General features: G+C 40.6%; 1 protein-coding gene across 2 annotated transcripts in view; it reads left to right on the top strand.

Moving 5' to 3' along the window:
* The window catches only part of SPATA6 (spermatogenesis associated 6), a 153,972-nt gene extending 148,436 nt beyond the window's left edge, over positions 1-5,536 (top strand). Inside the window, exon 13 of one of the 2 annotated variants that reach the window (XM_029230782.1) lies at positions 359-605. In XM_029230782.1, the coding sequence (XP_029086615.1) occupies positions 359-539 (181 nt within the window). In that variant the 3' untranslated portion in view covers positions 540-605. Of the gene's footprint in view, positions 1-358 lie in introns of both variants that reach the window. The other variant, XM_029230783.1, reaches the window with a different exon arrangement.
* The last annotated feature ends 19,834 nt before the right edge of the window (positions 5,537-25,370 follow it).

Here is a 25,370-nt window from a genome sequence, read left to right on the forward strand (position 1 = left end):
CCACAGCTTACAAAGACGGAGCTGGAATTCAGTTCCAGGTCTGCCTGACTTCAGAGGCCAAGCACTCTCACAACTGGCCATACCATACCATCTGTGCCCTGCTTTTACTCTGCCGCACCTCCCCGTCTTCTCAGAATTTCTTTTTAACTCTCACATACCATTTTCATTTTCTTGTTTTGTAATTGTTGCATGCAAATAGTGTCACTCTTTGAAGGCATAAGCCTTGTCACATTTTATATCTCAAAGCCCAAACAGAGTACCACACACCTATAAAGTACTTAGTAAATATTTGATTTATATAGTACTACCTCTCATTTTGTTTCCTCATTGTTTTAATCTTTTATATCCTTTTTTATAGTTCATTTCAGCAGCCACGTGGCACTCTCCATTTGGATGATGGCGAGTACTGGTCCAACAGGGCAGCCTCTTATAAAGGGAAATCTCACCGACCCATCTTTGAGAACAGCATGGACAAGATGTACAGGAACTTATACAAAAAGGCCTGTAGTTCTGCTGCTCATACACAGGAAAGCTGCTGAGGCCAGTGGTGAGAAACTGCATGAGTGTCCTTGTCAACTTCTCAATGAAAACGTTTGATGTGATCAGTATCCGTATTTCTTTTCTTTTAAACAGGTGGTTCTAATTGAGTACAGTAGTTAGACTTGAGTAAGTTTATTACTTCAAATGATAAATTATCATGGGCAAACCTTCTTTTTCCAATCACAGTAAAGAATGCTATATTCTAAAAGTCAAAGCTCTGCAACACAATTACAACCTCCATTCTGATTCGGAGAAGGCTGTTCTGTCACATCTCTCTCATATCACCAGCTACAAATCCAAAAACAGATTCTCTCTAGAAATGTTCTTCTGCCTTAATCACCTTGTAATTTTCTTTTCACCGACTTGACTGGTTATCTTGTCTAAGATTTAATTATTATTATTATTAACTCCCTTTTCTTGGTCATGAGCAAAAAGATATACTATATGAAGATGAATTTCCCAGGAGTTTAAACCCTGTTTTAACTAGTATTTTCTACCGTTTGCTCCCTCAGAAAAGGCTATTGATATGTCTTAGCTCCTAAGATACAGCTTAGTTTTTAAATTTTCTATAATCATTCACTCCCTCTTCTCTAAAAGAACTACCTAAGTTACTTAAAATGCTTAACAGTTAGCTAGAAATAGGAATGGCCATGGGTGATCCACAATGTGAATAACTGATTTTTAAAGACAGAATTTTTTGCATGATTTTCTTCTAGAGCCATATCTTTGGTGCATCCAGAATCAGAAAATAGCCTTTGTTAATAAGCCTGTAGAGACTCAGAAAGAATAAGGGACTTATATTGTAATTTCATCTCTTTAGAGTTTTCATAGGTATCAAATAGCCCAAGAAAGTAGCGTCCTTACTTTAAAGGACACTTGGAACCATAAAGAGGAGGAAAATATTAGAGCGCAACTCTTTGTACTAGAAAGTTGTTAGTTGATAAAATTAGCTTCTCCCCCACGCCCCAAGCACACCTATGAGGCCAGTGAGGCTTTGAAGATATGAAGAAATCAGTTACCTTGTATTCACCAGAGTGAGTGGAAGAAAAGCAGAGAATAGGAAATGGTAAACTTGGCTTATAAACTTAAAGAGTTGACTACAAGGTAATGTTTTCTCATTGACTCCATCTTTGGTTAATTTTATAGTTATGATCTTAAAAGAAAAAACTTGAGTTAAACTCTATTTAAATTGGAATCAGCATGTAAAATTGAGTGATTTATTTTTGTAATAGGAGAAAATACATAATACTTGTTATCCAATAATAAGACTTTTTTACTTTGTGTTTGAGTGTTTTATCTGTGGCAATCTGCAAGGTATTGGCAAGCACATCAGAGATAGGAGCCAGGTGTCCTAGGCTTTAGATCTCTGGTCCTTAGTTTCCTCAGTTATCAAATGGAGAGAATGGAGTAGGTCAGCATTTCCTGAACCATGTTCTGTAGACCACTGTTCTAGGAGATGGCTATAGGAAATATAAGTATTTCATTGGTCATGTAAGTTTAGGAAAAATCTATGCACTATATTCACACCCCTCAAACTTAGAGAGTCATGCGTATGATAACAGGAATGAAAGGGGGTCTACTGATGCTGAGAAAACAGTGGTAAACTGGAGCTGTCCGGGCAAACTACATATGGTCATCTTAGTCATAGTAAACAGTAGCATGTTAGAGGCTCTAAGAAATCCTGGCATAAATATGTTTTGCTCTAGCGTCTAGAAGAAAGTCTGACACATAGTTGGTGCTCATTAAATATTTATTGAATTAACCCAGAATTTCCTAAACTAAACTGAGTGTGTAACAATATCTGTTGTTATGGTTATCTTTCCCCTCCCATTCTGCTCCCCCAACTCCCCATACTTCCTCTGAAATGCCATCTGCAGGTACATGTGGACACAGTCAGGGAAATACTGGACTGCATAATTACTGAGCTACCCTCTAGCTATAAGTTGTATGTTGATGTTTTGTATAAGCTTTTGAAGGTCAACATTGAATGATGGTTTTTTAAAAAAATCATATGTTCAACGAAACTTAGTATTTTTTCCCCTTTGGTAAAAACAAATGAAAAATTCCTCCCTTTAAAAGTTGCTTCTGGTGAAAAGGACAAATATGAACTTTAAAGAAAATATTTGCTCTCATAGAAAATCTCCTGAGTGAATAAGTATCACAAAAATTACTTATTGCACCTATATTTGCCATTGTCATACAAAGGCCACCAAAAAATGGGTCTCAAAGGGGAACTTTAGAAAGTGTTAATTTGAAAGACATTTTCCTGTGGATTAAATTTGACATCTCTTTGAAGGATCGGATGTAAATTTCCACATATGTAGCATCTTTGCTAAGTGTCTATTTCCATTCCCTAGGGGAAAGAGTGGTTTATGTTGCTATCCTTAACTATTACTGTGAATACTTATGTTGTATTATCTTTTAAGAGTAAAACCTTTAAGTACTAATAGTTGCCTTTTCTCATTGAAAGAATCAGAAAGGTGCAGTAGTTTTTTCTCTTAATCTTTTTTTAATATCCCCTAAAATCTAGTAATAGTTACTAGGCTTAATATGAAAGATAAATAGGTCTGTCCTCTTCTTTTTAATGTAACTTTTCCTTTAAGTTAAAAAAAAAAAAGAACCTGGGAATTTTAGGAAGGAAAATGTTAATTCAACTAAGAAAAAAGATGAATCATTGGACTGAGAATGAGTTCTCCCTGGTTTCACTACTAGTTGTATAACTTTGTTTAAGTCATTTATCCTTCTTGGAGCTCAGTTTTCTTACCTGTAAGGTGAGGAAGGGGTTAATTTAGAATGACCTTTTAATGTTCCAACATTTTTCTAGTTCTATAATTGATCAATATAGAAGATTAGGAAGTTCTAGGCAGCAGAGTTGTGTTGTGATTTCAAAGATAAAGCCCTTGATTAAAAATCTGGACCAAATGGAGAATTCTCATTATTGTGTTCATTTTCTAATAATAGGTTTTTTGAGATAGTTAATATACTACAATATTCACCCTTTAAAAGTATACAGTTGAGTGGCTTTTAGTATACTCACAGAGTTGTGCAACTGTAACCACTAGCTATGTATAAAATATTTCATCACTCCAGAAGGAAATCCTGTACCCATTAGCAATCACTCCTCATTCCCTTCTCCCCTCAGCTCCTGGCAACCACTAATCTGCTTTCTGTTTCTGTGCTTATTCTGGACATTTCATATAAGTGGGATTATATAATATGTGACTTTTGTGTCTGGCTTCTTTCACGTAGCATAAGGTTTTCGGGACTCATCCCTGTTGTAACATGTATCAGTACTTCATTTCTTTTTATTACTAAAAAATAATCCATTGTATGGATATATCACATTTTATTAATCCATTCAGTTGGTGGGCATTTCATTGTTCCCACTTTGGGGATATTATGAAAAATGCTGGTACTATTAACATTTGTGAAGTTTGTGAGGACATATCTTTTTATTTCTCTTGAGTATACACTTAGGAGTGGAATTGTTGGATCATATGGAAACTCTATGTTTAACATTTTGAAGAACTGCCGAACTGTTTTCCAAAGTGACTCAACCATTTTACCATTATTATGTTTATTTTTATCTTACCTTAGGAACTTAGGCTAATTACACATTCAAGCACTCATTCACCCATTTATCACATATTTATTGAGCACTGTGTTAGATATAGAGTATAAAATTTTTTAATGTATCTTTCCACAAGCATGCAGATTCTATTGAGAGAGACAAATAACAGTGTATTTCAACATTTACAGCGGTTTGGTAACTTCTGTGATATAAGAATGCAAGAATGAGGATAGGGCATGCTAGCTTGATGCAACAGAACCTGCAAAAGTGTGAAAATGGGAGAGAGCATGATTGTTCAGGAAGCTCCAAGTGCTTTAGCTGGAGATTGTATGCAAGGTTGCAAATGCTTTGGTGGGACAGTTAAGAGGACCGCAAAGTGAACAACAGGCCTGGAGCAGCATTAGATGTGGTAACTTTTGAGCTGGACATTGAAAGATGGGGAAGACTTTTGTGTATAGGAAACCAAGATGGAATAAACTCAATATTGATCAGCTTTTACGAGGGTGGAGGTGGGATTGAGGAAAATGTCCAGTAATCAGTTAAAGATCTAGAACTTGGGAGAACTCAAGAATACAAAATGGATTTTTGAAGTCAGATCAAAATAATGAATTCAGGTCAAAATAAGCAAAAGCTCTATGTTGTTCATGTCCTAATTTGTATGTGACCATAATAGGTGCCCTGAGAGTAGTGGAACCCAAGTAATTGTACTTTTTACTTATTACTGAGGCCATTGTGGTAGTGAGTTAGTTTGAGGGCCCCCTTTTAGAAATTAAGAAAGATATTCTCCTCCCAATCCCAGATTGTCTAACTAGCTAGAAATTTATGTACAAAATGAAGAGGTAAGAGGGAAAAGCAAACTTGCCGTTATTGAGTTATGAGAGTATTATTTATCTCTGAATGATGTACTTTGAGTTTAATTATATGAAATTCCTTAGACAGCCAGAACTTGTGACTATTCACCCATTTAACAAATATTATTGAAGGTCTACTCAGTTTCAGGCAATCTGCAAGGCACTGACTGACATCTAGAGATAAACATAAACCTAGTTCCTGACCCTAGTTTGTGGGAGGAGACTGACATTTACTTATTAACGGTGAGAGAAGTACTGTAATAGATAGAAACGCTATAAGGTTTGCAAATATTTTCTCCTGTTCCATTGGTCGTCTTTTCATTCTGTTGATTGTTTTCTTTGCTGTGCAGAACCTTTTTAATTTGATGTAGTTCCACTTTGTCTATTTTTGCTTTTGTTACCTTTGCTTTTAGTGTCATATCCAAGAAGTCATTGCCAAGACCAATGTCAAGAAGATGTACCCCTATATTTTCTATAGGAGTTTTACAGTTTCAGGTCTTACATTTAAATCTTTAATCCACGTTGACTTGATTTTTATGTATGGTATAAGGTAAGGGTCCAATTTCTTTTTTTTATCTTTTTTTTGCATGTTGATACTACAATTTTCCAAACACCACTTGTTGAAGAGACAGTTTTTCCCCATTGTATGTTCTTGGCACCCTTGTCAAAGATCAGTTGACTGTATGTTTTACTTTATTTCTGGGCTCTCTGTTCTGTTCCATTGCTATTTGTCTGTCTTTATGCCAGTACCATACTGTTTTAATTACTATGGGTTTGTAATTTAGTTTGAAATCAGGACTGTGATGCCTCCAGCTTTTTTGTTCTTTCTTAAGATCACTTTGGTTATTCTGAGTCTTTTGTGGTTCTATATGATTTTATGATTGTTTTTTCTATTTCTATAAAAAATGTCATTGGATTTTGATGGGCATAACAATGAATCTGTATATCACTTTGGGTAGTGGACATTTTAACAAGCCACATGGTAACCACAAAAAAAACCCCTAAAACATAAAGAAGATACACAAAATAAAAAAAGAAAGGAATCAAAGAATGTCACTGTAAAAAAATCAACAAAGCACAAAGGAAGACAGCAAGAGAGGAATAGAGGAACAAAGTAAATATAAAACAGAAAACAACAAAATGGCAAAAGTAAGTCCTTTCCTATCAATGATTACCTTAATCATAAATTAATTAAACTCTCCAATCAAAAGACATAGAGTAGCTGAATGGATAATAAAACAAGATCCAACTATATGCTGTCTACAGGAAACTCACTTTATATTTAAGAACACACATAGGCTAAAAATGAAGGAATGGAAAAACACTATTCCATGCAAATAGTAAACAAGAGAGCATAGGTGCCTATATTAATTTCAGAAAAAATAGACTTTAAGTGTCAGAAGCATCACTACATTTCTGTTGCAGTATAAGTTTAAAGAAGTTTAGCTTTCTGAGTTTATGACATAGTTCAGAAATAAGGTGAGAGAAAATCTTTAATGCCTTTGAATATATGTAATAGAATTGAGATTAAGTGTATCCTATTAGAGGCTTACTTTTATCAGTGAAAGTCATTTTTCACTGGAGTTTTTGTTTGTGTGTTTGTTTTTTAGTAAAATTAGTGATATATGCAAATAAAATGTTGAAGGATTTATGTATATATGTTTTCAGAAAGTTCTATTTCTAGGGCATTGACAACAACATTGAACAGTAGAAAAAGCACTTTCTTCACAACTTTTCTGAACCTTATTTTTTTTACCTGTGAAAAAGGATATTAATAAGCACTGCCCCTCCGTTTCTCATAGAGTATTAGGATTAAATAGGAAAGTAAATGTGGACATTCTTCTACATATATTAGGCACTATCCTAATTACTTTTTGGAAGTGATCTGGGGAAAGAAATTTGCAGTTTGAAAAATATTCCATCTGGCATAATAGCAATACTGTTGTTTGTAGAGTTGAACAGACCTCATATTTCTTTCTCTGTTTCCTTGTCACCTCTGTGTTACTTAACTTTTCTGAACTTGTTTTCTCACTTGTAAAATGGAAGCTATTTTCATAGGTTTCTTGTGATCATTTAAAGAGTTAATGCATGTGGAACATGTTGTACAATGCATGGTGCTCAGTAAAGGGTAACTGTAATAACTGAAATTCCAAGTCAATATAGAGTGATATTCTGAAAGATCTTGAAGATCTGATTGGAGAAAAAAAATGGAATAAATGTAAAAATTTTTTGAAAATTATTTTAAGACACAAGACCAAATTATTCAGATTTTCTTGGTATGGCTCTTAAATTTACTAGTTATTTAGTTTATGTAGGTTGTATAGTATTATGAGAAGAGTCATATACCTGGGTTTGTATTCTATACTGTGGTGCTGTCTGGAGATATTAGACCTTAATTTTATTATTTATAAAATGAGAATGATACCTACCTAGGTTGGTTACTATGAAGAACATATTAGGTAAATGATGCAAAGTGACTAGCATTGTACCTGAAAAATAGTAGATGCTTAAAATTGATTTAATACCCTTTCCCTTTCATTAGTTTCATCATTTTGTGCATAAATCCACGCAGGCATGGACAGCTACCTTAGCATCATTATTTTTACTATAAAATTTAAAATCCTGTTAACCTTGTATATGTTGTGCACTTCGGTAGAGGTTTTACATAGATTTTACAAGTGAAACTAAACACATGACTTTAGTCTTTGAGAATATTGTCCACTTCAACTTTCTTTGTGACTTCTCTCACTTGTCAAGGTATTATTTTTAAAACAAAAATAAATTTAGTTTGAGGGTATGTCCTATTAACCAGTTTTGATAGTAGGAAGTTTATTTTGTCCTTCGTTTATTTTGGATTTAGCACAGTTATGTTTTGTAAATTAACCATATGCTTTTGATTTGGGGGATGTTAGAGGTAGAAGTTAAAGTAAATCACCCTAATTCAATAGAAGTAACCCTGGATCATCTCAGCCAGATGCACATCCCTGCACGTCTTAAGAATTTATAATGTGATTGAGCAATCACGTTTTTCAGAAAACTATACTGTTTGACACTAGTCACAGAGATATATGTATGTGTGTGTGTGTGCATGTACTTACATACATATACACATGCACACAAAACTTTTTTTAAATAGACTAAGGTTTACCAGGTAATTTTTTAGAAGTCTTAAATTTTAAAAATGTTAATTACAAAAATTTTCTTTAGCAATCTCAACCTAAGATATACATAAAATAAATTTTAAAATATATTTACATGGTTTTGGAAATTGCTGGCTAATGAGTATTATATTTTAGTTATTGCATCTTACTGCATATAAATTATTCACTGCTCAGAAAAATAGCCTAGTGGTTAAATACACAGCCTCTGGAGTCACACTGCTAGATTCCAGTCACACTTCAACCACTTAATAACTGTGTGACCTTAGACAAATTACCTGATTTGTTTGTTTCTAGTTTTGTCATCTATAAAATGAAGATACTATTACCAATCCCATGGGGTCATTATGAATATTAAGTTAGTTAACAAATAGAAAGTGCTTAAAACAAGGCCTTGAACGTGGTAAGGGCTGTATAAAGGATATGATTTACTACAATTATTATTGCTGTTGTTATTGTTACATAGCTGACTGATTATCTGTTGGACTCATTGGAAACATGTATGTTTTCTGAAACAGTTATTTAGTATAGCCCCCTTTTCCCCGTTTATAATAATATTCTGTTGCTATATAAAAAACTATATTTGAAAGGAATCTACCACTCAAGAAGAACGTATTAAAAATATTTCACATTTTCCTGGAGGATAGAAAAAATATTCTATCTTGACTCTCCTTTGTGGCCCAGCAGTTATTCACTTATGATACATTCCTACAGCTATGCAGCATAAAGAATGTGTTTTGGCATAGAAACTGCATAATTTGGAGAGGTTTTTGTTGATAATCTTAAACAAAAACAGTCAAACTAATTTCAGTTCCACTGGAAACCCAGGGGGGTAATTGTTTTTGCTAAATGAGAGAAAAGATACCAGCTTTTGAATTAGAAAGTATTTTCAAGTGTTTATGTTGGGAAAATGGAAGAAAAAGAACACTTGACTTCAGTGAATTTTTATCCACCATTTAGAAAAACTATTTCCACTAAACTTTTATGATAAATAATAACTTGTATTTCTCCATACATGTTTATGAATTAGGTAGGGCAGGGGTTATAATGCTACACTGTTACAAATGAGAAAACTCCAGTTTGGGTTTAATGTCTCTTGCAGGTCTCACATTGGGGGTATAAGTGGCTGAATGAGGACTTAAACCCATAAATTAGTATTTTCTCATAAATATTCTATTGAACTTTTTCCTACTATTGCTTGATTTTCCTTAAGTATTGAATTTCATATTGGATTTTAAGAGACGATACTTGATTCTCAGTGATTGATCACTTCTATATATGGAGGAGGCTTATTTTCCATTATTCAGACTTTTTGATATGTTTGTAAATAGCTCCAACCATTTGTTTTTCCTTCTCCCTGCTCTGTCCCTACTTGTTGGCCAATTCACCCACTTATGAACATACCTCCAGTCCATTGAACAGTGAGGGAAATTAAACTAGCCAGCTTATAACTAGTTAGCAGCTCTACTAGAAAGGTTTAGTACTAAAGACTTCCATGGGATTTAAAGAATTCAGTGATCTAGTTACCACAAATAGTTGGAAATTGTCATAATTTGGAAGTAACTTTTCCTCAGGCATAGGATGCAGATGTAGAGTACCTGAGACGTACGTAACATTCATCTCATTAGTGGAACGTGCATGACTATGTACCATCCCGATCTAAAGCTGGTAAAGATTTTGGTTGTGTTCCAGTTCAGTATTTCCAAATCCTGACTGATGAGAATCACTTAGGAAACAGTTAAAACTAGTTTCCTCGTCTCAGCGTCTGGAGACCCTGATGCAGTAAATTTAACTTTTTTAAAGAGTCTTTAAGAGTTTTTGAGCCTCTCTAGGTGATTGTGATGTTAGCCCAGGTTGGTGAACCATGAGTCTGTCACCTCTTCATGGCTTCCTCTCTATTAAGGAGAAAGAAGGCCTTTTTTCAGCTGGTTTAAATTTCTCCTTCTTAAAATGTTATCATTTTGTTAACCTCTTCATCATCTGAATGTTTTTGTATTGTAGGCACAAAATACCTTGAGCTCCAAGGTTTATGGCTGTCTCTTGATTTCCATGTGAATTATATACCTTTGGGGGTATCGGTGGCTAACCTTTAAATACCAGGTTTTTTTCTCCCTTCATCTAAACTCATATCAAGTTTATACATTTATACATTATCAAGCTCATACATTTATTTATGCATTCATTAAGCAAACATCAAGTACCTATTATGAACTAAATATTGTGAGTGGCATTGGGCAAATATCAAATAAATATGTCCTGACCTCTCACAGACACATTATAATACAGTCTGTTATAAAATGTTTATTGTGGATATACATATATAAACAAATACATATATTATAAATATATAATACAAGTAAATATATGAAGGAGATGTTTGGGTGGGTTCTTTAGGAGCATGGAAGAGGGAAGCAACCACGTCCTTAATGAGTGAAGGAAGGCATCACAAAGGAATCAGTCTCTCATCTTGATCTTAATGGATGATTTTATCAGAAGAGGAGGGGCAGGGCATCGGAGCTGCCGTGGGCATGAAAGAAACACAGCATCTTCAGAAAACTGCAAGGAGTTCACTGTGGTTAGAGTACAAGGGTGTAGGGTGAAATGGGGGCCCAAGATAAGGGGGAAATGTATGTTGAAATTACATCAAGGCACTTCTTCATATGCCTTACTATAGAATTTGAATTCTGTCCTCAAACCAAAAAAAATATTTAGGGGCTCAAGTAATGCCATTTCGTCCTCATAATATCATTAGCAGATATATTTGACACTCCAAAGGTCATATTAAGACCAAAGGTAAGAGTTTTGTAGCCTGTGTTTCTCCAGCCATTTTTCATCTTTCAACATATTTATTGAGCTCCAAGAAGGAGCTCCATCTGCAAGTGCATGTCAAACACTTTGGATGACATAAAAAATACTTCTTAAATGTTCTCACGGAATTTTCAGTCTAATTTAGCAGATGACATAAATACTTGAAAAGACCGCAGTAAAGAGATAGGAATCTATAATTACTGAAGAGTCAGTGAGTAATAAGGGTTCAAAAGATGGAGAGAACTAGTCATTTGTCTGAAAAGGCTTCATGAATACGGAGGAAGGATATGAGATCAGTCTGCAGCATGGGTTGGGTTAGAATAGCTAGGAAAAGAGAAAAGTACTTTTTTTTTTTTTTTTTTTTTTTGCGGTACGTGGGCCTCTCACTGTTGTGGCCTCTCCCGTTGCGGAGCACGGGCTCTGGACGCGCAGGCTCAGCGGCAATGGCTCACGGGCCCAGCCGCTCCACGGCATGTGGGATCTTCCCGGACCGGGGCACGAACCCGTGTCCCCTGCATCGGCAGGCGGACTCTCAACCACTGCGCCACCAGGGAAACCCCCCCGAGAAAAGTACTTTAAGTGGAAAAAAATTGAGCAGTGGCATAAAGGTGTGGAAATAAGGGTTCATGAAGTGTGTTTGAGGACAGCAAGTTGATCACTTGCCTGGATAGAGTTTCACGTAGGGAAAGAGCATTGACGATAAGTAAATACAGCTTCAAAATGAAATGAAACCTTTAGAAAACCTCGTAAGAAAGGCTATTCCTGAATTTGCTTTTGATCCAACTTAAAGATACCAAATAAAACTCAAACTGCAGCTGAACTTTAAAAAATAAATATTTTGTAATAGAAGAGTATTTCCTGGCATTAAGATACTTTCAAACACTAAAATCATTGCCAGAGATTTTCCAGCTTAAACTCAGTTGTTTAAATGCATTGGAAAGAGCTTTAGATAGCTTTCTATGTTTGGTTTAGACTTTTTTTGTGTTTTTTTTTTTTTAATGCCCATAAGGTCATTTCTTTTTTTTTTTTTTTTTAATGCCCATAGGTCATTTTTTTTTTTTAATTTATTTATTTATTTATGGCTGTGTTGGGTCTTCGTTTCTGTGTGAGGGCTTTCTCTAGTTGTGGCAAGCAGGGGCCACTCTTCATCGCGGTGCGCGGGCCTCACTATCACAGCCTCTCTTGTTGCAGAGCACCGGCTCCAGACACGCAGGCTCAGTAATTGTGGCTCATGGGCCCAGTTGCTCCGCGGCATGTAGGATCTTCCCAGACCAGGGCTCAAACCTGTGTCCCCTGCATTGGCAGGCAGATTCTCAACCACTGCGCCACCAGGGAAGCCCCCTAGACATTTTTTTTTTCAAGGAAAACACAGAAAAGTGTAGCCATTGGTCCTGTGTACACAAAGAGCATAATTATCATGTCTTTGTCTGCTAGATATCTGCATTTCATTCATTGTTTGCCCACAGCCAGTGAACCTTAGGGATAATTCTTTCTTGCCTTGGACCAAGAACAAAACTATAGATAAGTTCCACAAGTCAGACATCAAAGATTAATATAAAAACATTTTCCAATAAACTTATAATCATTGTTTTTATATCAATGTTTCTAGGAAAATATTGCAACTTTAATTGGACTTTTCAAATGTTATTATTTTCTGATCTTAAAAAGCAATACTGCTTCCCTGGTGGCGCAGTGGTTGAGAGTCCACCTGCCGATGCAGGGGTCACGGGTTCGTGTCCCGGTCCGGGAAGATCCCACATGCCGCGGAGCGGCTGGGCCTGTGAGCCGTGGCCGCTGAGCCTGCGCGTCCGGAGCCTGTGCTCCGCAACAGGAGAGGCCACAACAGTGAGAGGCCCGCGTACCGCAAAAAATAAAAAAAAAAAAGCAATACTGCATAAAAATTGGAAGATTTATAAAGTACTCATGTGAAAGTATCAATAAAAACTTGAAATAACTTGCCATATTTTTGTATGTTTTATTGCAGTATTCTGTGCATTTCTACAGTCATTTGTTTCTTTAAACAGATTTCATACCTTACTAGTTTAATGGTAACACATACACATTTCATTTTTCTAAAATGATGCATAAATGTATGTTTAATAGTTATCTAATATTGCACTGATGTGCTATGAATTAATTTAATCATTCCTCTGTGGTTGGACATCTCAGCTGTTTCCTAAGTGTGTCTATTATGTATTTAAACCAAGAAGAAACATGTTTGCACCAAAGGTAGGTTATATGATCTACTTATGCAATGTGCAAGCAGAAAATGGGTGACAGAAGGATTGTTCTTCCTTTCTTGTTTGTTTGTACCAGAATCCTCTATTGTTTACATACATTTTAGCCTCTGTGTCATTTTCAGAAGCTTTATTTTTCTCACTTACTTTTTGGTTTGGATAAGACTTAAATATAAAATCCATCTGCGAAGCATATTGTATATTCACATTGAAGGCTAAAAACCCATTTTTAATTAAAACTTTATTCAGCACTCGTGGTTCACTTTGTCCTGTTTTTATTATGAAACACTTCAGCCTTCTTCCTAAAACACATATGTCTTGTACATTTCAAGATGTTCCTTGTTACTCATGCAGAACTAGTTTCTTTATGCTGTCAGCTCATGCCATATGTCTGGCTGTTCATTTTGCTTCCCTTTCTGGTATTTGTGTGGGCAGCATCTTGTATGTAATGCAAGTTAGTTTTATTCCCATCTCTTTCACAAAACTTGTCAGAAGGTAAACTAGCAAACTGGAAACACCGCATATTCTCTGACATGTTAGGTTACACATGATGCTAAAGGATGTAGCCTTTCTTAAGTTCCTAATGTTTATAAGATATGAAAAGAAAATGTGGCCAGTGAGATCTGAAGTCTTGCCAGATGTGAATAATTACAATTAAGATACTACTGATGCTGCTTGGCTATAGCATACATTATATAAACTGCAATTCTTTAGTATTGATTTTTTAAGCCAAATGTGAAGATTGGGTGGAGGGGGCAGGAAGCATAAAAATCAGATTATTTTTCAGCCACACACCATCATGCTGTCATCTGAAAGTCTCTTTGCAGGATTGTCCACACCATATAAGTGGTTTTTGAGATGACTGGTGTTACACTTCAAAGTAGGTGTAGTCAGAGACGAACTAAGTTAAAAGCAATGATGTTTCAAGTTGAATCCGAATTGGAAAAGGGATTAGCTCTGATAGCATTAGAAAGTTCGCTCTGGGGCTTCCCTGGTGGCGCAGTGGTTGAGAGTCCGCCTGCCGATGCAGGGGACACAGGTTCGTGTCCCGGTCCGGGAAGATCCCACATGCCGCGGAGCGGCTGGGTCCGTGAGCCATGGCCGCTGAGCCTGCGCGTCCGGAGCCTGTGCTCCGCAACGGGAGAGGCCGCAGCAGTGAGAGGCCCGCAAAGAAAAAAAAAAAAAGTTCACTTTGCCTTTAAAGAAAACTATTAGTCAGGATAGGCTTTACATTCTCCGTAGTACAAAGTCCTCAAACTGAAAACCTCTACTGTTTGAATCCTAATGAGTGGTTTCTGAATATCTGAATTTTTCCAATCGTTCTGTTACACTTTAATTATAATATTCTTCTAACTATTGACTGGAACATCTTCTAAAATTTTCACATTATTTCCTAACCTCCGTAAAACGAAGGATCCAGGGTATATTTCAATGCATTCTTGATGATTTTGGCTTCCCAGTCTGAACGTCAGTTATTGTATCAGGCAATGTAAATGCAGGGCTGTGAAGGTAGAGGAGAGCCATTTGTGCCTGCCAGCAATGACCGCCTCCACACTATTCTGACTCTTTTGTTTAGTTTTTAGCAGTTATGCTGCTTTGGTGTTAGTCCTTCCCTTGTTGACACTTTGTCTCATTATTTCAGAATTTCTTTCCTCCTCAGATTTTCTGTTTATGATGTAGAGTGGGCTTGGGGACCAGGTTACCAGTTTGATATGATTGTATAAAACAAGAATGGAAATGTCCTGTTCGGGAGCTTTTAGGTACTGATCTTATGTCATCAACTTTGACTATTATGAGGAGTTGTTTGCTTCTTGCTCCATCCACACATGGATGAACTGCTGTGTCCAGAGTATAGGTGTTAGTGTGAATGTTAACAGTCTCCAAATCCAGTTGAATGTCTAAGGATAAAATTACTTTGGCCTAATGTTCTAATTTCACATAAATTTTAATATGAGAGAAGCGTAAGTGCATTTAGACTACACTGAGGTTCCTTTATATGATGATTTACTATATCATACGCCTTCCACCCTCAGATGGATTAGAATTCATGTTTTTAACTATGGTAGCACACAACCTATGATGCAAGATTTATCGAGTCCTAAGGAGAAAGGGACAGACAGGTGGGTTACACTTCAACAAGGAAATACTATAGTAAGTATAAACAAGTCCAATTGTGAACTCTAGAGGCTAAAGGAAGAGTTAAGAGAGAGGTGGGGGTTGATGGGTGGGTAAAGGGACAAGAGAAAATGCTCCTTTCTTGTCTCAAGGAACAAGATAAGTAACTCAGTGCTACAAATACTAGAGTTGCATTCATTAAACATTTTTGAATGCTCTTACTACTCTATCTTGGAAAACCAGAAAATATTCAGGTACAGAGTACTCTGGGGACAAAGGGAAGGTGTCATTAATTCTGCTACAGGAAGAGGGGGTCCAGGAAATTTTTACAGACATTTTCTGTGGACCCTAACGGATGCATGGGATCTTGGGAGGCAGAGATGTGCAAAAGGACAGTGTAGGCAAAGGGAACAGCTAGGACAAAGAGGAAGTCGGATAACAGAGATGACATTGTCTCTTTTGCCACAATGAGCTCTTGTATCTTATAGCAGAGGACAAGGTACAGTGTAATGTAGTAAGTAAGAGCCCTGGCTTAGTTAAATCAGCCTAGTTTGGAGTCCTATCAGTATCATGCACCAATTGTGTGAGTTGGCTGCAAGGTGCTGAATCATTCTGTGCCTCCACGCCTCACTTCCTCATCAGAAGAAGAGAAAATGAACCTATCCCCAGGGTTACCATGTTGTACAACTGCGGGTGGCATCATTCACATTGTACCCAGAGGCCCTACCTGTCTCAGGTGGGTAGGGGAATTAAACAAGACAATACATATATAACATTTAGCATGGTAGCTGCACATAGTCAATGCTCAATAAACATTTGCTACTGTTAATCAGGCAGCTACAATTTTAAAGAATGAATGCATTTGAAATCGCTTTTTTTATAAGGGTATATATATATCTATGTATATCCTTGTTAATCAATCTATGTGTTCCTGAGATCATTTTAAGTACAATGCAAGATTTACTTTGCTTAATTTACTGGACTTTAAAATGTATTGTGAAAGAAGCAACCAAAGACCAAAGCAAAACAAAACCCAAAACATTAAATCCCTCTAAGAGGTTTTGAATGAACAATTTTTTTTTGTCTTCAGTCTTGGTTCATTTGATTCATGCCAAATGCATGAACATCTCAACTATATTGATTTTTATTAATAAAACCTATAATCTGTGACTATCCAGTGTTTCCACTGGGGACTTTTTCTAGTGCAATTTTGTGACCCTGAAGTTTAAAGAGGTTTATTTTTTCTTCTTTCTATCCAGGAGCAAGGCTGTTTAGAATGTTGATTAGAACATTCAGAAAATGGGACAGCCGTGAATTTGCCTGAAGATTCAGAAACATGGCTTGGCTGGGGGACGATGATTATTACCAGACTTCAAATGTCAGCAAACACTTCAGGGTTGCAGGAGAGAAAATAAAACACATTAAGGTTTAATGGATTTTGCTATGGGGAGTCTTTGGGGCAGCCAGGATGGAATTATTTGCTGAACACATGATGGTCTTTTTGTTACTTGTCCAACTGGATTAATTGGAGCCTGTTAACACTATCTTATAAAACAGAAAACAGCCATTAGCTACTCACCAGTACATGTGTGGAGAATCCAGAGTTAGGGGCTGCCTTCCGGGATCTAGTCAGCATAGTTTGGGATTATAGTGAGTACCATAGTAGGTAAAGTCAAAGGAGCTGGGTTAGTCATTTGGACCTCTGTCGCAGGTGAGGTTCATGCTCTGAGACTGGAGTTTAATGTGCAGGGTGTTTATGAGGGAGTGCCCTGGATCCATACCAGTGGAAGGGAGGGTTGGTTGAGCTGTGATGTAGACCAGGTAGCAGCCTTGGCCAACCCCACCGCGGGGCTCTGGAACAAAATGACCCATCAGAGTTGTCTCACGTTAGGCTGACATGGCTGAAACATCTGAAACTTGTTTCATGGCTGAAACGTCTGCCCGGGTGGGACCCCGGGCAAGGTGGCTGTGCAGCTGAGGCCATCCCTGCTGGGGCTGCCTGCCCCCAGAACTGCTAGCAGCTGGGCAACAAGCCCTGTCCTTGTCTCCCCCCTCCACCTCTATGTTCTGTTATAACATATGTGAACCAACCAGTCCCTGGAAGCCTAACTGGACAAAGAGAGGTTCCACCCCCCTCCCTTTCCCAGTTTCCCTCACAAAATAAAGTCTCAAGTAACTCACAGTCCTAAAATTATTTTACACCGCTAGGCAGTACTATCACCCCCAACACAGAAGCACAGATCTAATACTAGTTCTATGAGGTAGGTTACATTTTTCCCAAGCAAGAATTTTAAGGAAGTTTTAAGCCCCGATCTCTTCACCAAGCTCCAGATCCATAGATACAAAAAGTTCTTTGGCAATTCCGGTGGGCTATCCTGCAGATACCTCAACGTCAGTGTGCTCAAATCTAAACCCATCATTTTACTATACTTGCTTTAGGATATCCATCCACCAACCCTTATTATTTTAATTGTGGTAAAATATATAACATAATTTTAACCATTTGTACATGTACCATTCAGTGGCATTATGTACATTCATATACTGTGTGTACCCATCACCACTATCTATGCCGACTTTTTCATCATCCCCAACATAAACTCTGTACCCATTAAACGATATCTTCCCATTCCTGCCTCTCCCCCAACCCTGTAACCTCTATTCTATGTGGTGTCTCTGTGAGTTTGCTTATTCTATGTACCTCATAAAGTGGAATCATACAACATTTGTCCTTCTGTGTCTGGCTTATGTCAGACACAAGTATACCAAGTATAATGTTTTCAAGGCCCATCCAGGTTATAGCATACATCAAAATGTCATACTTTTTATGGCTGAATAGTGTTTTAGGGTATGTGTACACCACATTTTGTTTGTCCATTCATCTGTCGATGGACTTTTCCTTATTTCTTTTCAGTGATACTTCAATAACCTCCCTTAGCAGCCTCTGACCCTTTAAGTTATTCTATTTCTGTGGCCATAATGCTCTTTCTAAAACAAATAATAAGATGCTCCTTGGATCTATTCATTGCTTTTACTAGCCCTCCCTGACCCTATCCCATTCTTGGCTACACCATGTGCCCAATTCATAGTGACATTCTGTGTCCTCAGGATCACATCTACCTATTTCTCTGAGCTGATCTGCTTTATTCTCTTACACGCCAGATGCTTCAGTCACACCGTGTACCTCAGTCTACCCCAAATACGCCATGCCCTTTGCCCTCCTTGTCTTGCTTTGTGCTGTGTCTTCTGCTTGAAATAGAATCTATTCCATTTCTCCACACGGAAATCTCTATTCACCCTTCAAAATCCAAGTTCAGTGTCATGTCTGTGAAGCCCTCCCCACCCTACCAGGCAATTGGTTGCTCCTTTCTCTGTTTTCCCAAAGTACTTGGTGCCTGCCTCTAATCTCAGTCCTTACTGCAATGGACTGCAATAACTTACTTGCTTGTCTGCCTTTTTTATTAGATTGACCTCTGTTGGGGCTGTAGATGTTTTGCACATTTATTTCACGCACCCAGAACCTAGAGTGGCGTTTCCAAAGAATGCTGCCTACGTGAGTAGTGCAGGGGCAGAGGCTGAAGGTGGAGACGGAATTCTGGTTTCAAGGACCAACGCAGCTACTGAGCGGCAGGCCTCGGCCACATCACTTCGCCTCTCTGAGTTGTTTCTTCAGTTGTCAATAGTTCAACATCCTAGAGTGGGATTGAGGGCTAAATGAGACGATTGAAATGAAAGTGCTCTTTACAAAATTGTTATGAGGGTTTTTAAAATGACCTATTTTATTAGTCTTCGTGTACTTCCCATCCCAGATAAATGTGAACTTCTGCAGGGTGTTCCCAGTTTTGCGAATTATTTGCTTAAGAATAAATCACAGCTAGTGGGGGTGTAATTTTAGAGTAAACTGTTCATTTAACATTGTTTGTTTCGTGGTATAAATGGTGGAAACTCAGGGATGCAAAGCTTAGGCAGGAAAAGAAAGAACTTTCTTATCGGCGGTGTCACCTGACGGTGGGCACTCTGTCTCTGGGAGCAGTCAGTTTCTCTTCATTGGAGGCGGGCAAGCAGAGGCGGGCTAACCTTGCCTGTCAGGGAAGCTGTCAGAGATATTCTGACCTGGACTGAGGCGGGAAAGAGGCTGAACTAGCTGACTCCTGAGGGTCCTTCCCATTCTGGACGTATATTATCCTAAACTTTACATACAAACTATCCTGAGAGATGGACCAAGGATTTTGTATTCTATTCTGGGGAAGATATAATGGTGTTTTGTTTTGTTCTGTTTTGTTTTTTTGCGGTACGCGGGCCTCTCACTGTTGTGGCCTCTCCCGCTGCGGAGCACAGGCTCCGGTCGCGCAGGCTCAGCGGCCATGGCTCACGGGCCCAGCCGCTCCGCGGCATGTGAGATCTTCCCGGACCGGGGCACGAACCCGTGTCCCCTGCATCGGCAGGCGGACTCTCAACCACTGCGCCACCAGGGAAGCCCATAATGGTGTTTTTTTTTCCTTTTCTCTTTAAGTGAAAGTTGTAGAGTTTATGTGAGATCACAGTAAAAAAAATCTGACATTTCTACTTTGTGAATCCTGGCTAAAGCTGAGTTTGATCTTGAAATATGAAAGTAAACTGTAACGACCTCACTTAAGGTCTCTAGGATTTATATCTATATCAGCTTTTAAAGTTCTCCCAACTTTTCACCCTGGAGAAAAGAAGAAATTGCAGTCATCTTACTCAGGGCTGGAAGTCTAGAGACACTTAGGTTGACGGAAAGCTGACCCTGTTTTGCCTGGGCTTCTGGCAGGCTCCACCCCTTCTAAGTGATGTGAACTCTCACAGGCGGGGACATAGTTACTAGTCTCACTCATTAAGCTGAGTGCTTTGGGGATCTAAGCTCAATTGCAAGTCACTTGAAGAAACATTTCTTCATGGTATCTTTAACACCTGTGTGTTTTTAAACATCGTCCCTTCACGGTCCAAAGCTCCTCTTAATGTTATTATTGCTCATGACAAACCCATGTCGAGTCTCTGAAAACTGCTTTTCAGTTTTTCTCTTTGTGCTGTTTCCACTCAAGTGTGCCAGCTCGTGACTTGCTTTCCCTGTACCCGCTCCATGGCCGCTCACCCCTCTGCCCCCTGCCCCGAGGAGACCCCTGTGAAACTGAATGAGAAGCACACAATGTCAGCATTAGAGGGCTCCCAAGATTTCATCTCAACTAATTCAAACCCTTGCACCTCCCTTATTAAGGACAAAGAAGCTGAGGTATGGGGCGTCCCAAAGCAAGTAGCAAAATTAAGCCAGGACGTGAGGGCCTTCTAGTCCCTAAAGACTCTCTTAGTTTGGTCTCCCCCGGAAGTAGTACATGAAACCAAGTGCAAGTAGTTTATTTAGGAGGTGATCCCAGGAAACACAGCAGGGGAGTGGGGAAATGGGACAGGGAAGGGAAGGCAGCTTTTTGGGATGTGGTAATGAGCACGTTAACTCTGTGGGCACCTGGGACTCATTCCCCCTGAGAACCTCTGGAGATGGTTTAAAACAAGCCTCAGAGTTGTCCCACTGGAGGGGCAAAGAACTAGTGGTTCCACAGTTACCCACCAACTCTTGTTTGTCCTTGGTTGAAGCCTGCTCCCAGGTTCTTAATTCCCCAGCACTTCCAGCCTGTTCTATGCAGGGCGTCAAGCATTTTTCTGCGGCTGGGAAAGCCCTCAGCAGAGTTGCAGGGTCTTTCAATGGAAGTCACCCAGCAAACATGCCTAAGGGGATATGCGTGGGGCAATGACACCCTCTGCTACACCGGCCAACTGTTCATTCTCTCCTGTCCCCGGTCAATAAACTTTGACTGCCTTAGAGGTGAGAGGCTGAAACAAAACATGATTTATAAGGAGAAATGAAATGTTCAGGTTGGTGTTTGCAAATGAGTAAATATTATCCCTATTTTACAGAACCCAGCGTGCACTTTTGCATGTTACCCACTTTGCACATGCTGTCCCTCTACCTTGTATGACCTCCTAGAAAACTCCTATTCATCCTACAAACTCCAGCTCCAATAAGAACTTTCTGTTATATCCTTTCCTGATTGCTCAGGAAGAATTAATTGCTCTCCCACTTTGCTCTGACAGCATGTCGTGCCAGCTCTAACATGACTGTGCAGTGCCCATCTCACCTACTACTAATAGTGGTAATAATAGCTAATGTTTATTGACTTTAATTTTGTTCCAGGCACTGTTTTAAATAATTTATGTGAATTAACTCAATTTATCCTTTCAACAACTCTATGAAATAGCTACAGTCACCATCTCCATTTTGTAGAACAGAAACTAGAACAGAGATTAGCAACTTTCCCAGTATCATGTAGTTAGCAAGTGGCATAGCTGGGATTTGATTCCAGAGGGTCAGGCTTCCAGGTCCCTGCTCTTACCTACTGCACAGAATAAGCTCTCTTTCACTGGAATAGAGAAGAGGGACCAAGGACTGAACCCTGGGGGTACTTCTGGCAGTTTTGGTAGGGCCTCAGGCCAGGCTAGGAAACATTGTCTACAGAGAATCTTAAACAGGTAGGTGACACAAGATTTGCGTTTTACAAAGATCACTCTCACTGCTGTGCATAGGGTGAATTGGAGGAGGAGAGATTGAGAACAGAGATAACAGTGTTTTGACTGGTGCAATAATCCAGGGAAGAGATGATGAAGTCCCAAGTTTAGCAGGGACCTTGCTCCCCGGACTAATCCCCACTGACCTCCCCAGCCACTCCCCAACATGGCAGGGCTACTACTACTGCACCTGGCCAAGGGCCAAGCGGGGGCAGAACTGCAGCCTGAGCTCTGGCTACCACCATGAGCCCTGGTGAGGAGTCACAGATGCAAAAAGGATGGGTGGTGCCTTTTGCTCGCTTGCAGAGAAGCCATGTGGACTAGCAGTGGCCCTGCCCAGCCTTCCCTCCAATCCAGACATTTTAAACAACTTTCTGTTTCCTACTTATGTCATGACTTTCCCCACCTCTGTTTTGAATATTTGACTTCCTCTTCTAAGGATGCTTTCACTCATTCATTAATCCATTCTTTCACTCATTCACAACACATTTTTTAGCACCCAACATGGGCCAGGCACCTTTCTAGGTGATGGGGACTTTACAGTCTAGGGGATGAGATAAATGTTAATCTAATAATTATACAAATATGTCACTCTTTGAAGGTAAAGTCAGGGGACCATGAGACCATATGTTGGTTGCTGGAGACTTATCCACTCTGGGATGCAGGTGGCCAAGGTAAGGTCGTAACTGGGATGACATAGCTTCCCTTTGCAGAGACATGACGTTTATGCTGAGATGTGAGGAATGAGTAGGAATTAACCAGGCAAAGAGGGTAGGGAAGGAGAGTGGCCACCCTCCCTGAAGTCCTCCTGTGTTTAACAGCGTGCTCATGAATCCTTGGGTTGAAGCAGATAGGTCTGGAGCCCAGAGGAGACTCAGCATAACAAAGGGAGGGGGAACCGAGGGGGAGGCACCGGACAGAGAAAGGAGCAGAGGGGCTCAATGAGAGCAGCTGCAGGGAGAGGGGGCTGGGGACCACGCGAGGAGCGGGAGGCTGGACGCTGTGAGACCCGTGGGAAGTTCTCAGAGCAGCTGCTGAGGAGCTCTGGGAAATAGGGGTGTTCAATATTGCATCTTAACTTGTGCTTCTGTGGTTTACAATTCTTCCCCTCCCCGGACCTTCAGAATAATCGGTTGCACACAAATGCCTTATGTAGGGTTTCCCTGGTGGCTCAGTGGTTGAGAGTCCGCCTGCCACTGCAGGGGACGCGGGTTCGTGTCCCGGTCCGGGAAGATCCCACATGCCGCGGAACGGCTGGGCCCGTGAGCCATGGCCGCTGGGTCTGCGCGTCCAGAGCCTGTGCTCCGCAACGGGAGAGGCCACAACAGCGAGAGGCCCGCGTACCGCAAAAAAAAAAAAAAAAAGCCTTATGTAGATGGTTTGGGGGAAATAGCTGAGTTCGCATTAAGGGTCACTGGGAAACAGTGAGGACTGCACAGCCATGTGGGGTGACACAGAGCAAGAAAAGGTCAGTGGAGAAATGTGGAGGGGACAGCAGCAATAGGAGGTATGCATAGACTCAGATGTATTTAAACCATCAAAACAAGAATTTTATTTGTATTCAATTATGATGAGTGATTAGCATAAAATGATGATCCAAGGCAGCATTAAAGAGGGTCCCATGAGAATAGGGACAGCCTAGACAGGAAGATAGAAAAAGGAAGGGACAATCTCACGGATGACTTTGGCAATGGGACGAAGCTGTGGTTTATGTTCTAGACATCTGAGACTCAGCGTGTAAACTCCGACTGAAGGAGGTTCCTCCCCACCACTGGTTTCCAAGCTCACCACCCAGCCAGCTGTAATGCAAAGCCTACCAGGACTTTGGAGAATTACCAATTCAACGTTTACTGTTACCAAGGCAACACCTGTTACTTTCTGGGTACAAAGTCACTTGGGATGCGGTCCTTGGTCCCTGCCCCTTGGAGTGCTCAGTCTGGTCCGGGAGGCAAACCTCACAGCGCAGTGATCGGTGCTGCCGCAGAAGCAGGTCCAGAGGCTGTGCGAGCAGGAATGGGACTTTGATCCAGTTGTGGGTATCGGGCAGCTTCCTGGAGGAGGGACACCCAGGCAAGGTCATGGTGTTTTCCAGAGTAGCCAGATGCCTGGCAGGCAGAGGGAGGGGGCACAGGCGCAGCTGTGGGGCCTCCTAGGCTGTCCGTGCTGCCCCTCTGCAGGGCTTGCTCATAGCACCCAGCAGCCCGTCTTGATTCCTCTTGTCTCCAACAAGTCACATCTTTCCAGCTGGCCTCTAAGTTCCTCGAGGCCTGGAGACTTGATGCCTGTTTGGATGTGAGGGTAGGAAGAGGCAGATTTGAGTGGTGTCAAGGAGAGCTCCCTGCCCAAATGCCATCTGCCACCATGTTTACCCTCCACCCTGGTCCCTGGTCCCTCACTCCTTCGGGTCTGACAGCCAACAGTGCAGAGCCACCAGTGAAAGTATAAGGCCTTGCTGGGGAGATTCTCGCTGGAAATAGGTGATCGGGGGTTGGGAGCCAGAGAGTAAAGGAGGGAGAAAGGGGACAAGGAAGGGAAATGGGTGAGCAAAGATGCATGAGGATTTTTGCAACTTTCTTGCCACTCTTTTTCTTGTATCTTCCACTTTTTTGACCTCATGACACATGTAGAGTAAAAGCTCCTGGACAGACTCACCAGAGGACAGAAATAGTGTTTTTGAGGTAGGAGTGAAAGGTACTGTAGTGGAGAAGAGTTGGAGTCAGGCGACCCAGTGCGAGTCCTACTGTGTGGCCTGAGCAGACCCAGCGCCCTCTCTGCGCCTCCTGGCTCCACCCTTCAGTGTACTGGCTGGATGGGGTGCTCTTTGGGGGTTCCTGCAGTCTCAGCCTCTGAGGGCTCAGTGTGGACAGTGAGGTGGGAAGGGAGCCTGTCTCCGGCCGGCCAGGCCTGGCTGTGTTTAACCTGCCTTGGGTGATACCAGGCCTGCTGAGTCACGCAAAATAGCCCCAGAGGAAGATGTTGACGGCCAGCAGGAGGACGGCGTTGATGTTGCAGACGCTTCTCCAGAGCGGCTCCTCCTCGATGCTGGTCAGTTTCTGCTCCAGCGCGGCCTTCTCTGCGGGGCTCAGCGCTTGCTCCGGGGCCCACGACAGCCCGCAGAGCCAGCCCCAGAGCAGCTGTCCCCAGGACCTGCGTGGGGCTGAGGGACAGAAGTCAGAGGGCAGGAAGGCAGGGGGGCGGCAGGGCGAGCTTGGAGAAAGGAGATGATGAGAGAGCAGGGCCGGGACAGAGATGGTGAAAAACCCAAGAAAGGAATGAGGCACACGGAAGGGGTCAGAGGAAGGGGGAGCAGTCAGCTTAGCCCGGGTGCAAGCCGCAGGCTGGGCGCTGAGCTGGGGCGCCATGCTGAACCCCCAAACCGTCATCTAGCGGAAGCATCCCCGTGTTGCAGGGAGAGGGGTGTTAAGGGGCGAGGATAACGAACACAGTTCAACCCAGTTCGGAGCGCGTGCCCCGCCTGAGGACCGAGCGGCTCAGCGTGAGGAAGCGCACT

The sequence above is a fragment of the Monodon monoceros genome, unplaced genomic scaffold (assembly GCF_005190385.1).
Source record: "Monodon monoceros isolate NGI ecotype Baffin Bay Population unplaced genomic scaffold, NGI_Narwhal_1 Super_Scaffold_18, whole genome shotgun sequence".
Classification (NCBI taxonomy): Eukaryota; Metazoa; Chordata; class Mammalia; order Artiodactyla; family Monodontidae; genus Monodon; species Monodon monoceros.